Source organism: Nematolebias whitei, chromosome 5 (assembly GCF_014905685.2).
Source record: "Nematolebias whitei isolate Nwh7 chromosome 5, NemWhi1, whole genome shotgun sequence".
In the NCBI taxonomy this organism is placed as follows: Eukaryota; Metazoa; Chordata; class Actinopteri; order Cyprinodontiformes; family Rivulidae; genus Nematolebias; species Nematolebias whitei.
The window spans coordinates 11292526-11307006 of record NC_056502.1 but is presented as its reverse complement, the minus strand read 5'-3'; the positions used below and the strand labels follow the sequence as shown (position 1 = coordinate 11307006).

Sequence of the window (14481 nt, the reverse complement as noted above, 5' to 3'; positions counted from 1 at the left end):
GTTAATCCCATGAGAATGAGGCGGGTGGTTTATGCCGATTCATACTCTGAAAGCTGTGCATGTAAACACATGCACACCTTTTTACCTGTTCATTTTTGTCAGATTATGAAAAACTGGACTGTGCATGTGCAACTATGTCTTTTCCACCTGGCTAACGCTAATAATATTAGCATGTCGGGGAAGCAAAACTGGTCAGTGAGCTACAACATTTGTACTAGAAACTTTGAAAGAGCTCAAAATGATCTGTATTACCTGGAGCTCAGTCAGGGAGTGCAGCAACGTCTCCACCATCATTAAAATCTGTCACAAGTCCATTTTGGGCGCTCAGGTTTGTTTACGTTCATCCTGGAAGTAAACCGAACTTCTTCATCGGTGGCTTTTTTTTTTTTTTTCCAAAGAGAGTTTATCACTCTGCGCATGTCAGTACTTCTGTTCATAACAAAAGCCTGCCGCATGTAAACGTTTCAATCCAATCAAAGAATTTTGTGCATGTAAATATAGCTATAGTGGATCGACCAGTTTGATGGAGATGCTCCTGGGAGTGAGTTTGTTGTGGCTCCTTGGACTGAAGAAGTCTTTTAGATGAATGACAGAACATTTCAACACAAAGAAACCATGGAGAGGACCTGACTTAACTTTTTTTTTTTTTTTTTACCAAGATTATTGAACATGAACTTTGATGTTTTGAACCACTTCGGCCATGGCTGCCTCAGAGGAGTCGACGGGGGAGAGGGCACCAGAAACCATCTTATCACGAGTGTGCTAGTTATAGAACTGAGTTTACTGTGGGTCCTCGGACTGATGAAGTCTTCTGGATGAAAGACAGACTGTTTCAACATAAAGAAACCATCCAGAGGACCTGACTTAACGTTGATGGATTTTTTACCTGCTTTACTGAGCATGAACTTTTGACATATTGTTCAGGTAGTTTGATGAAATATGATCGCCAGGAAGAGCAGACTGTTATACTAGCAGCTAAACACAGTTCTGAATAAAGAAAAACTGCGTGAAGAAAAGCAGGATTAAAAAATCTCAAAAAGATGATCCTGACAGCAGATTTACCTCAATGTCGGGTGAAGTTTTTTACAGATATAGATAAAGGATGGAATTTTTGTCTGAAGGAGAAAAAAATGAGTAATTTTGTGCCTGTATTTCAAAAACAACAACAAAAATGTATCCCATCTATTCAGAAAGTTTCACAAGTTATTGCTCAAAGATGTTTGACATGAGCAACACAGGGCTGATAGGAGCAGAAATCCTTTTTCAATTACACATTCAGTGTCACGAGGCCTTTAAAGTTCAACAAGAGCAACCTTTTTTGGGTTTAAGTGTTTTAAATGGCTAATACTCAAGATGTAATCACAAAGTAAACTGCACCTCGAGTCAGATGATGCACAAAGAGTTTGAGTCAACAAAATCACCAAAAAAGCTGAATAACACTTTTAAACAATTTCTATGAGCATGACTGACAAAACAAACATCACAAAACACAACGAGGCCTTACGTCAGTCTTCCTGCTGTGAGTCAGAGCACGTAACTGCAACACAAAGCTTCAGGTTTTCATGTTTTCCAGAACATTTTAAACACTGACTGTAAGCTACTGGTTGACAATCCCACCAACAGGGTGGAACACGTCAAGCTTGGTGCTTGATGCAAAGCCAAAACAAGCTGACCACCCTTCACGAGCACCCCGTCCCCCTCCCTCCGTTAGCTGGAAGGAAGTTTTTTGTTGTCAGAAGGAGGAGGCCACATTGTGTATCCCTCTTCTATTTCCAGAAACAGGCAGCATGTCAATGCGAGACGAGATTCAAATGCTAGACCAGGTTGGCAGATATCCAATGAGGATAGATGAAGAATTTGCTATGACTGAATGTGAAGCACAACACTGGAGATCACAGTCTAGAATCTGCTGCCAATCTTGGGTTGGTTGGGAACGGTATGTGGACTGTTTATTCAGCACTTTGGTCTTTGTACGAGTTCAGGGGTTCTCAGGCCTTTAATATTGAATACCACCTCAAAACAGAAGTAGCATCTTGAAGGCCTATTTTCAAGCTTGTACTGAAACACTTGAAACAGATCAAGGGTTTGACAAATGCAGGCAAACTGACTAATCTAGTTGAATACCTGACTTTGACTTCAACATTAGCCATACCTTAACACTACAACAAACTGAACTGACTAATGGTAATAATTCACTAAACTGTGACTATTGGTAACTACTGTATTTTCCAACATATAAGTCACAGATTATTGCTTAATTTGCATGCCCTACAACTTATACACCAAAGTGACTTATTTATGGATTTTTTTTCCCATATTTATAAACCAATTTTTGGCTGAGATATGACCGTTTTCATTCATTCTGACATTGAAAACATAGAACACTACCATTTTCAGCCATTAGATGGCCTTCAAGTGGTATAGCATGCCGTTGTGTCATGTAATAGGTAAAAGTGGCTATTAATGACACAATTGGCTTGCCACAGCCTGCCACCTTTATCCAGCTCCAGGATCATGCATGGAGCAACTGTCAAATTAGCTGCATTTTGCCGCGCCGCTCTGGCAAAATGCAGCTAATTTGACCATTGAAGTGCATTTATGAAGTAAAAGTTCAACTGAGACACATCTTTGCTATAATGACGAGCAAACAAATGATTCTTTTCGGTGTTTATATTGTTAAATTTCGAAGAAATGCGCAGCGTTCCTCCTTCCCCATTTCCTCTAGATGCGACTTATACGGCGAAGTGACGTATTTATGATTTTTCCACTTTATTAGACATATTTGGACTGATGCGAATTATACGGCGGTGCGACGTGTACCACGGAAAATACAGTAGTTGCGAACAGCTTTTGTAAAATAGTCTAAAAAAAACTTTCAATTTTTGTTGTGTGAGTTGCAGAGGCTTACAGCCTTTTCAATTTTTTGAACATGTTCAAATAATGTGCCTAAGATTGTCTCTCAAAATGAACAGAGCATTCACTGGCATCTCAAACCCATCACAAGCTCAGCACAGCTGTATTTTGACACCTGGATGAGAGTTATCCTCTGACAAAACATGCCCAGGCCTTTAAAGCCATGAGATTAGGGGCTATAAGGTGTGGCCAGACAGCATGGATTGTTGTGTAGAAGAGAAAAAGAGTAAAATCTGAGAAGATGAACAAATGGTGGCAGTAGAAGAATATTGTGAGAAGTTCAGAAACGCTGTTACAGGCTCTGGGTGGAAAGAAAGAGCTTCCAGATGACTGGGCTACTGCAGTAAATAGAGCGACAGGTAGGAAGGTACAGTAATTTCTGGGCTGTTGGGTGCACCTGAAGATAAGCAGCACCCACTAAATTAGTAATAATAATTTGTACATACCAGCATATTTAATACCATACTGAGAGAGTTATTTATATTGTGACAAATGCAATTCAATAAATTATCAAATATTAAAAAAAAAAAATTTTTTTAAAGTAATTAATGACTACATGGGCTGAAGTCCTGTAAGTATGATCCCTTGGCTTTGAATGAAAGTCATTTTATGGGATAAATCTGTGTCTGGCAAATTAAAAACAAGTCATTTGCAGATTATAAATTACCTTAAAATTATTCTTGTGCAATATATATATTTTTTTCAATACGCCTGACAACCCAGTTATTTTGACGAGTCACACAATGAAGACCTGGGAGAGAGTTATGGAAGCTAGACTTAGACGAGAGGCGATTTGTGAGCAGCAGTATGGCTTCTTGCAGAGAAAGAGCACCACAGATGCCATCTTTGCTTTGAGGATGCTGATGGAGAAGTGTAGAGAGGGTCAGAAAGAACTCCATTCTGTTGTTGTGAATTTAGAAAAAGCATACGACAGGGAGGGAGGAGGTGCGGTACTGTATGAAGAAATCTGGAGTGGCAGAGTGGTATGTTAGACTTGTACAGGAAGACATGTATGAGGACAGCAGGACAGTGGTGAGATGTGCTGTAGGAGTGACAGATAGCTTCAAGGTGGAGGTGGGATGCATCAAGCATCAGTTCTGAGCCCCTTCTTGTTTGATCTGGTGATGGACCGACTAACAGATGAGGTCAGGCAGGAATCCCCATGGACTATGATGTTTGCAGATGACGTGAACTGTGGTGAGAACAGGGAGCAGGTGGAAGAGAACTTAGAGAGGTGGAGGTATGCACTTGAAAGAAGAGGAATTAAAGTCAGTCGTAGTAAGACGGAGTACATGTGTGTGAATGAGAGGGAGGCTGGAGGAACAGTGAAGCTACAAGGAGCAGAGGTCACAAAGGTGCAGGACTACCAAATACTTGGGGTCCACTGTACAGGAAAATGGGGAATGTGGTAAAGAGGTGAAAAGGAGTCCAGGCAGGATGGAGTGGATGGAGAAAAGTTTCATGGGTGATTTGTGACAAAAGGGTGGCGGCAAAGGTCAAGGAAAAGTTTACAAGACAGTGGTGAGCCCAGCTATGTTGTATGTTCTGGAGACAGTGGCATTGACAAAAAAACAGGAGATAGAACTGGAAGTGGCAGAAATGAAGATGTTGAGGTTCTCCTTAGAACTGATAAGGATGTGTCAGATTAGGAAAGAGATCATCAGAGGTGCAGCACAGGTTGAACAACTGGGAGGTTGATAAAATTGCAGAGGATAGACTGAGTTGGTTTGGACATCATGTCCAGTGGAGGGACAGTGGGTATATTGGTAGAACGATGTTAGAAATGCAGTTGCCAAGAAAAAGACAATGAGGAAGGCCAAAGAAGAGATATATGGATGCAGTTAGAGAGGACATGGAGGTCGCTGGAGTGAGGACAGAGTGAGATGGACGAGGATGATTTGCTGTGGAGAGGAACTCCAAAATCCCTATCTGACTGAGGAAGTCTTCCGGATGAAAGATGAAACGTTTCTAAATTTTATTGTTGTTGTTGTTTTGCTTTGTTTTGTTTTTGAATGTCCAGAGGACCAGATTTAACTTTTTTAGATTTAGCTCTTCAGGTTAGAATGCACTAACACATTTATTTGGTTTCTAAAAGTGAGTTTTTTTTTCTTTTATATGTATATATTTTCATACTTAGTTTGTTGAGGTCTGAAACTAAGTTTCAATGAAAAGAAATCTGAAGTCATGTTGTTCCCTCCCAACGACACGATCACAAACCACTGTATCGATCTCTCCGCTCTAACCCCGTCAGAAAAACAAAGAGTCACTAATCTGGGAGTGATAATGGACCCTTCCCTGAAACTTAACAGTCACGTAAACATGATTGTTAAATCATGCTTCTTCCAACTGAGGCGGCTGTCTAAACTGAAGCCCATATTGTCCAAAAATAACCTGGAGACAGTAATACATGCATTCATTACATCTAGGCTTGATTACTGCAATTCACTCCTGTTTGGTATCAGTCAGACCTCCATTGCACGACTACAACTGGTCCAGAATGCAGCAGCCCGATTTATAACCAGTACAGGCAAAAGACTGCACATTACACCAGTTTTGGCCTCACTGCACTGGTTACCGGTTCACTTTCGAATCCAGTTCAAAATACTCATGTATGTCTACAAATCACTGAACAGTGTCGCCCCCCCCCATCTCTCCGATCTGCTACAACCGTATGTCCCACCATGTTCCCTGAGGTCAGCAGACCAGTTGCTCCTCACAGTTCCAGGATCTCGTCTTAAGCACAGAGGTGACAGGGCCTTCTCTGTAGCAGGACCAAGACTTTGGAACGAGTTACCTCTGCTTGTCAGACAGGCCCCCTTCCTCTCGGTTTTCAAGTCCCGTTTAAAAACTCACTACTATTCAGTAGCTTTCAACACCAGATGATCTGTGTTTTGATCCTGTACGCTCCACACTGGTTAGTCGTCATTATCTGCATCGTTTTTATGTCTATATATATGATTTACTTCATTTTGTATATTGCTTTGTGTGTTACCTGTTGTTCTGTCTGTACAGCACTTTGGTTGGCCTTGTCGCCGTTTTAAGTGCTTTATAAATAACACTTTTGACTGCAGCTGTGCATGACTGAATCTGGAGAAACATCATCTGGTAGTGTAGATGTGCAGAAAGAAACGAAGAGGAGGCAACGGATGCAGAACCATCTGTAGGAGTATCATGAGGACCAAACATAAGGAGGGGGATGGGACTACTTTAGATTACCTCATCCAGTGCAGTTTGTGTTCTTCTAACCTTCAAGGCTTTCTGCACCTATCAGGAGGCAGCCATCAGATGTTAAGAGGATGATTCCGGTGTTTGTTCTCCATATGAATGTGAATTAATCCCCTTTTATGATGATAGGAATTAGATTTTGCATTAAGAGTGGGGTGTAGAGGTTGTGGGTGACATTGCAGCGCTACTGTCACGATTTATGGATCAATTTTCGACCACACCGTCTTCCTAACATTCCTTAGTCTCGACAAGATAAAACAACTGCTGCGGAAAAAGTGACGTCAATGACTCGACCAAACGTTGAATGAACTGATTCCAGTGTGTGAATAAAGACTTACATGTTGCTTCTGGAAGGGTATTTTCCTCCATTTGCGGCGGCAGTTCCCTCTCTTTCTGTCCTTTTGTTCACTCAGAGGAGACGTGTGAGTCTTTGGGCTCGTCCTCTCATTCCTTTAGGCTCGACGAGGGGAAACTTAGCCGAGTCACTCCAGTTGTCTGAGCCAAAAATATAAAATCCTCGCGACCGAGTTTGTCCAAATAAAACGTCAGTAAAACTGTTGGTGGACACACCCGTGGCTGCGAGACTCCTTCAGATAAGATAAATAGAAATAAAAAAATATATATATCCGGGGGATTTTGGATACAGAAAGACAGGAAAGAAGAGGGGGCGAAGTTTCTCCCTCCGCCTCGCCTCTACAGCTGACGATCATCTCCGGCGGAAGATCCCACCGCGCTCCGAATCGGACTGTACCATTACAAAAATGGAGGGGAGGAGCATATAATAGTTATTATTTTTGAAGTACAAATATATATATTTTTAATTAAAAATGAAAATAAATTGCTATTACATAAAAAAAGTTTTCGTACTAAACGTTTAAATAAGCCTAATTATGAAGATAATTAAAACGTTTTAAATGTGAGAAAACTTCGTCCCCCTCGAGCGAGGTGCTTAGTTCTTTCACCCATAAAACTTTAGCTCTTCGGTATCCTGATGCATGCTCAATAATCCAGGTAAAAAAAATCTAAAAAAAATTAAATCTGGTCCTCTGGACATTCAAATAAAACAAAACAAAGCAAAACAACAACAACAAAAAAATGTAGAAACGTTTCGTCTTTCATCCGAAAGACTTCCTCAGTCTGACATTGGGACGCTCATCTGACAGTTCATTTGTACCACTTAATTTCACAGCGTTTGGGAATCCCTGTCTGACTGACGAAGTCTTCCGGATGAAAGACAAAACGTTTCTACTTTTTTTTTGTTGTTGTTTTGCTTTGTTTTGTTTTTGAATGTCCAGAGGACCAGATTTAACTTTTTTAGATTTAGCTCTTCAGGTTAGATTGCACTAAAACATTTATTTGGTTTCTAAAAGTGAGTTTTTTTCTTTTATATGTGTATATTTTCATACTTAGTTTGTCGAAGAGCTGCTCAGTCTCGTAAAAAAAAAAAAAAACTGGATTGTGTGCATTTTCACCAAACACAAATAAAGACCAAAAAAAAGAAATATAAACAACACAAATTCATACTTTAATTTCTATAGTAACGTTCCAGTATTTAGCACTTTTGTCAGTTGAAACACATTTTCACTTTGAGGAATTTATAACCCCAGTTTCGGAAAACAAAAAAAGGTGTAATTTTGAGTAAAATGTAAATGTAAATAGAAAGCAACTATTTGATTCAAGGTTCTTTATTTGTCAAACCTCATATGTGTCATTTGCAAATCTCATAAAGTCTTATATTATTCACGATGGATGGAACATAAACTCATCAAATGTACTGTTTTTGGAAGAGTAAAAAGAAGAATGTAAGAAACATTTTTCTGAAATTGTTCCATGTTTTTAGTCACAGTTTTCCTACATTGGTAAACCTCTGTCCATCTTTACTTTTAATAGATTTTAGTCACTTGAAAATGCTCTTTTTATTATCCAGCCCATTCTCTGACCTGTTGCTAGTTACTGTACCCTAAATGCTCATCTGGCAGTTCATTTGTACCACTTAATTTCACAGCGTTTGGGAATCCCTATACACACTTTTTTCAGATTTGTTGCTGCCATAACATTCAAAACTACCTTGCCATTCCCCCCCAAAAAACTGGTACAAATTCTTTCTTGTTTGATATACAGTATTTAATGTTCCATTGTGAGTAAAATGCAGGTTTATGGCATTTGCAAATTCTTGCATGCTGTTTTACATTTTGGCATGTCTTGACATTTTCACAATTGTGGCTGTATATTATTTCAGATTATCTGTTAGTTCTCTGTATAGTAGTAAAACAAGTTTAAGACACTCAAAGGTGTTTGCATCAGTTTTCACGGTACTGTATATTGCTGTGAGGATATCAGTCCTACCATACTACAACTTGGACTTAATTCATTGAGTACAATGACACATTGTTGAGATGTGAACTGCCTTTCTTTTTATTCTGAACACTTGATTCTCTTGACAACCTGTTTTCTGTTTGGATGAATGATGTTTCTGACAAGTTACTCGTCTCGAGTGCCATGGACGATGGAGTTTTGGTTGATAAACTGAACAGTCTTCAAGAATTTCAGGGAGTCTTCTTGTCTACCACCTGCAGATATCAGAGCATCTGCCTGGGTGGGGGCTGGGCCAGAGGCTGCTCGGCACGCTTGAGAGGGGACACCCGTTTATAAAGGGCCCATGGTGGTGTTCTTTTGTGCAGCTGCTGAGCAGTGCTCACCATAACCCCCACGAGCCACCTGTTAATGCAACTAGACTGGGAGAGATGTTGAAGGAGGTGGGGGTGGATGCTCTTTAAGATGTGTGGGTTAGATGATTTTCCAGAATTAAGAAGCAAAAAAAGAAACGTTTAAAAGTGCCAGGTCTTGAAATTCTTTGTTCAGTCACAGACATTGCTTTTAACAACCAAAATCCTAATGGTCAGGGCAGATTATTTAGCTTTTGCACTCATAATTTGACACAAACAATGCATCTATAATAAAATGCTTTATTTTTTTTATTTTATTTTTTTGCTTTTGGCTGATGTAAAAAAATGTTTTTTAGCAACCTGAAAATAAAATAGCTCTGCAACCAGACTGCAGACAGATTACTGGCAGACATTCTGTCAGTAATCTGATATGAAAATAAAAAGGCAGGGGATGAAAGCATACCTCCTTATCAGAAGGTGAGTTTTAGTATATCTCACACTGGAGCTCTGAGCCATTCAAATTAAGATCTATATCAAGCAGTTCAGTCACCATTAAATGTAATTTGTAATGCAATGTTGCATGACTTTAGAAGGTTCTGCAGAATTAAACTGTTGTGACTGCAGTGATGATGTTTTAAGCTAATTTTTATTTTAGCCCAGTTAAAAATGTGTTTCTCTTTCAGGTGACCTCAGTGCTCAAGGGTGGAGCAGAGTTGCTTTTTATCCTTACTCTTGTTATCCAAGAAAAGACTTCATTTTGAAGCTGCAGCTGCACTCCACACAAAGAAAACCCCACCACACATACACACATCTCATTAAACTGTCTTTGATCGCTGCGAGTGCGTCGTTCACGGACAGAAGGCTGTTAGGACAAAACACTGAGAATAGGCAAAAATCATGAAAATAGCTGCAAAGTGATGACATCATTATAAACAATTCCTGAAAACAACAAGGACAGGAGAGACTATGATGATCAAAGGCAAAAGCAGCTAAAGGAGGAAGGAGAGACGGCCTGAGATGTTCTGTAACTACAGATCCTGCAGGAAAGGAAGGATGTGATCAAAGTCTGTTGTACCTACTTTTTAGACAGAACTGCTGAAAAAGAGGTCAAACAAAGAGATTTGAGCTCAGGTTCTTAAAGCAATTTTCAAAGAACATTTAGGTTCAAGGGTCTTTATTGTCATTTGCAGCACATGTGGTACGTGAGGTGGAACACAATTGGTGTACACAGGGTCCCAGTTACATCCCAAAATAGCAAAAATACAAAGTATAAAATAAGAAACAGCATATAAGGTTCTAAGATAAACAATAATAATGCAATATAATATGTTGTATTAAATCTGGACATGAGTGAGCAGATGGGTATGAATACAGCAGCTTAAATGTAAGAAATCAGCAGTATGGATAATCAGCAGCACAGAAAAAAGTGTCAAATATCCAATTAAAGTGGCATTACAATGATTGTTTTGGATATAGATTTATGAGTCTAACAGCTTCAGGGTAGAAGCTGTTCCTCAGTCTAGTGGTTCTACACTTAATGCTCTGCAACCTCCTTCCTGAGGGGAGTCGGGCAAAACGTGTGTGCTGGGTGAGTGGGGTCCTTCATGATGCAAGTGGCTCTCTCCCTTCATCTAGAGGTGTAGATGTCTGTGATGGTGGGGAGGCTGACTCCAACAGACTTCTGTGCAGCCTTCACCACTCTCTGCAGAGCTTTGGTTTCTGCAGCTGTGCAGCCCCCGTGCCACATGGTGATGCTGGAGCACAGGATGCTTAGGATGTTTATACAGGTTTGTCAATAATATGCCACTGCACATCATTTTCCATTATTTCCAACACACTGTAGCAAATATTGCCAAAAAGACCAGCCATATCTTAATTCTGTCAGATTTACAGCAAAGAGAAATTAGTTTTTGAGTTACATATGTTGATCAAATCAAACAGTACAATGAAGACCAACATTCTGCACACATGAACAAAATTTGTAATGGTTTAAAAAAAAAAATCTGCATGTAAACAAAGATCACTCGTATTGTTATGATTACAAGGTAATATTGAATATTTATAGTTAATGTGGAAAAATTGTCAATCCAAGCAGTTTCGGTGCTACTTAACTACTTTATCAAAACATTACTCTTAATTCCTATTATTAGTTATTTGTGTTGTCAGTTTGATTATTAGTTGTTGATTATTCTATTTTTGAAATAAAACTTTAAAAGACTTAAGAAATTCAGCCTCCTCATTTGGTAAATATCTATTAGTTGTGGTAAAGAGCTCCCTGTAAATATGTATTTCTCTTCAGTGGTTGAGTTCCAAATATGAGGGGTGAATACATTAATCAACCTGTTTTTATTGCCCAAGTTAATCTGGTGCCCCATCTCTACGAGGTAAATAAAGTAGAAAAAAGGGGAATAAGCAGCACCCTTTCTTTCTTCCTCATCACTTTCTACAACATGAAACTAAGTAAACAAGCTCAATAAACTGCTCTAAGTTTGAACTCACATTAAACCAGACCACAAAACACGCCTGAAACTTCAGATAATTATCAACGTTAAGAAGATCTGAGCAGATGGGAGATATAAATTTGATTTCAGTTCATAGTTTTACTCAAACTAGCAGATAAGAGTGACTTCAGTGAACTTCATTCAAAAACGAATCACAAAATGTCCTCAAAATGATGATTTCACATAAATTAAAAGTTTGGATAATTTTATGAAGCTTTAGTGCTTATTAAGTTCAATCTATATTGTTTTTATTTTTACAAATAATGTTGGCCATAACTTTATTCATTCAAGCTTTATTTAAACAGATCAATCACATTGAGCATGAAAGACTCATCCATAGCTTATCCAGAAAAAGTTCACATTTTTCAGATTTTCCACTACCAGTGGGATCATCAGTCAGCTGTGAATGGTAAGGCTGACCCTCTCATCCTAATAATCAAAGAACAATAGCAGGAATGTTTAGAATGTCCCTAAAGAACTGATCCAGGCCGTGGTACTGAGTCCACAGTCTGCTCTGAGCAAACTGAATTGTTTGAAGCAGCAGGAAAACTGCTCTTTGTTAAAATCAGGTCTCTCTTGTAAATGAGTCCCCAAGGCTCAATGGGATTAACCTGTATAAATGAAGGTTGATTGGAAAAAAAAACCCAGCAACACAAATCTAATCTATGCTGTAGTTTTAACCACAGCTACAACACATGGCTCTTTAGTGACGTCCCTGGAGAAGGTGGAACAGTTGCGTTGCGTCCATCAGGTTTTTCTATTCTCGCAACCGAAGCGCTGCCCAGACTCACAGGGTGAAAGTTCACTGGCACTTGTACAACGGCCCTGAAGATTCAAATTATTTACGACCATCACATCTTTTGTTTCTCTCGGTGTGATTAAATCATGTCCCATTTCACACGTCTCGCGTGTGGATGTGTGTTTGTGGAGAGGTGGGGACAGGCAAAGTGTGGGAGAGTTGTACGATTCTCAGTGTGGTGCCAAGAAGAAAGATCAAAGTTATAAGTTTAGTCAGACTTTTATTGCTCTATTGAGTCAGATCAGACACTTAATCCGATGTTTCAGATCCAGTAGCATAAACCGTAATAAATTAGAGCTTGTCCCAGAGAATTTGTCCATGAAGCCAAGACACCAGGAGTAAACGTCGTCTGGCTCAGATGCAGATTTGAGCCTTTTTGTGATGTTTAGGTTTGACATTTTCCGGCTCATTTTCCAGAAAATGGTAGAGTGCCCTCTCCAGGTCGGGGAGGAGGTCCTGCCCCAAGTGGAGGAGTTTAAGTATCTCGGGGCCTTGTTCACGAATGAGGGAAAAATGGAGCGAGAGATCGATAGGCGGATAGATGCGGCGTCTGCAGTGAAGCAGGCGCTGTACCGGTCTGTCGTGGTGAAGAGAGAGCCGAGTCAAAAGGTGAAGCTCTCGATTTCCCGTTCGATTTATGTTCCTACCTTCAGAGCTTTGGGTTGTGACCGAAAGAATGAGATCTCGGATACAAGCAGCCGAAATGAGTTTTCTCCGCAGGGTGTCTGGGCTCTCCCTTAGAGATATGGTGAGTAGTTCAGTCATCCGGAAGGGACTCGGAGTAGAGCCGCTGCTTCTCCACGTCGAGAGGAGCCAGTTGAGGTGGCTCGGGCATCTGGTTAGGATGCCTCCTGGACGCCTCCCTGGTGAGGTGTTCTGGACACGTCCCACCGGGAGGAGATCCAAAGGAAGACCCAGGACACGCTGGAGGGACTATGTTTCTCGGCTGGCCTGGGAACACCTTGGGATTCCCCCAGAGGAGCTGGCCCAAGTGGCTGGGGAGAGGGAAGTCTGGGCCCCGCAACTCAACCCTGGATAAGCGGAAGAAAATGGACGGATGGATGAGATTTGGCATTTTGTCTAAAACTGATTAGCTTCAAGATGCTCAAACCAAAACCAGATACATAATCTGGAAATAATCTATACTAACAGTGCTCTGGAATAAAATGGCACTGCTGCTGTTTAGGACTCTTGCTGTAAGCCCTAACCTCTGCACCACCCTGTAATACAACAAGCCAAAATAAACCTGAGAGCTGTGAGAGAAACACAAACAGCGGCAGCATGAATCTGGATTTTTCTTTTTTTTTTTTATCTAGAGCCAAAAAAGGTCCACAAAGTATCATTTTATCCAAAACGCAGATACATTATTTATTGGCAGTGCTCAAGGTCAGCTGATAATGGCACAGTTGAGTTCATCAAGACTTTTTTGAACCTTCTCTCTGTGCGGCATGCAGTTACTGCAGCCACCACTCATAAACACATCTCTGCTCGTTTTCTCAGGAAACTTTCCCTCCAGCGTCTCCAACAACAGGTGGTCTTCTGTGGAGGGGTGAGATCCCACTGCAGGAGGACTCAAACAGCGGAAAGCCTCGCCGACCATGACGTAATGGTCTAAAACACGCTGTCAGTTAAAAAAAAAACACGTGGAGTTGGCTCCTGCTTTTGCCCAACCCCTCCGGGGCCCCTCGCCATTCTCCTTTCCCTCCCATCCACCTCCCTTCTGCTCCGCCGCACTCTCTGTTTATGAGTGCATGAATTGCTTTATTCCACAACTCCCAGCCCTCCACCAATCCCACAACTGCGTCAAGAATAGTGCCCTCCACCCCCACCCTCCATGGGCTTTCATTTCCATGACAACTCACAATAAGAGAAGGAAATACCAGAGGCAGGAAAAAAAAGATGAGAATGAGGATGGTTGTCCTATTCCTTGACCTCTGGTTGCATTTTTATGAAGGGAAATCTTTAATACATTCCATTAAAGTTAAAATGACCACTGCAGATATGCATCCGTCTGTTAGCAAAACATCTCATGAACCACTGGATGGATGTACCTCTACAGCTGATTACTTTTGAACTCAACCCTGTCCATGAAGGCCGCCACAGCGAAGCAACTTTAGCAAATGCAAAAATGGCTTCGCCCGAGTCAGTTTTACACGTATCGTGTTAAATTTGGTGTGGTAGTAGCTGAGAGTTATCTTTAACACATACAGGTCCTTCTCAAAAAATTAGCATATTGTGATGAAGGTCATTATTTTCCATAATGTAATGATAAAAATGAAACTTTCATATATTTCAGATTCATTGCACACCAACTGAAATATTTCAGGTCTTTAATTGTTTTAATATTGATGATTATGGCATACAGCTCATGAAAACC

The 14481-nt window shown here is 40.4% G+C and overlaps 1 protein-coding gene across 6 annotated transcripts in view; it reads right to left on the bottom strand.

Annotated features, from left to right (window-relative positions):
• The window catches only part of map7d1a (MAP7 domain containing 1a), a 54785-nt gene extending 47945 nt beyond the window's left edge, over positions 1 to 6840 (bottom strand). For all 6 annotated transcript variants that reach the window (XM_037676145.1, XM_037676151.1, XM_037676146.1 and 3 more), the window contains exon 1: positions 6477 to 6840. In XM_037676145.1, the coding sequence (XP_037532073.1) occupies positions 6477 to 6507 (31 nt within the window). In that variant the 5' untranslated portion in view covers positions 6508 to 6840. The remainder of the gene's footprint in view (positions 1 to 6476) is intronic.
• Between the last annotated feature and the right edge of the window lie 7641 nt (positions 6841 to 14481).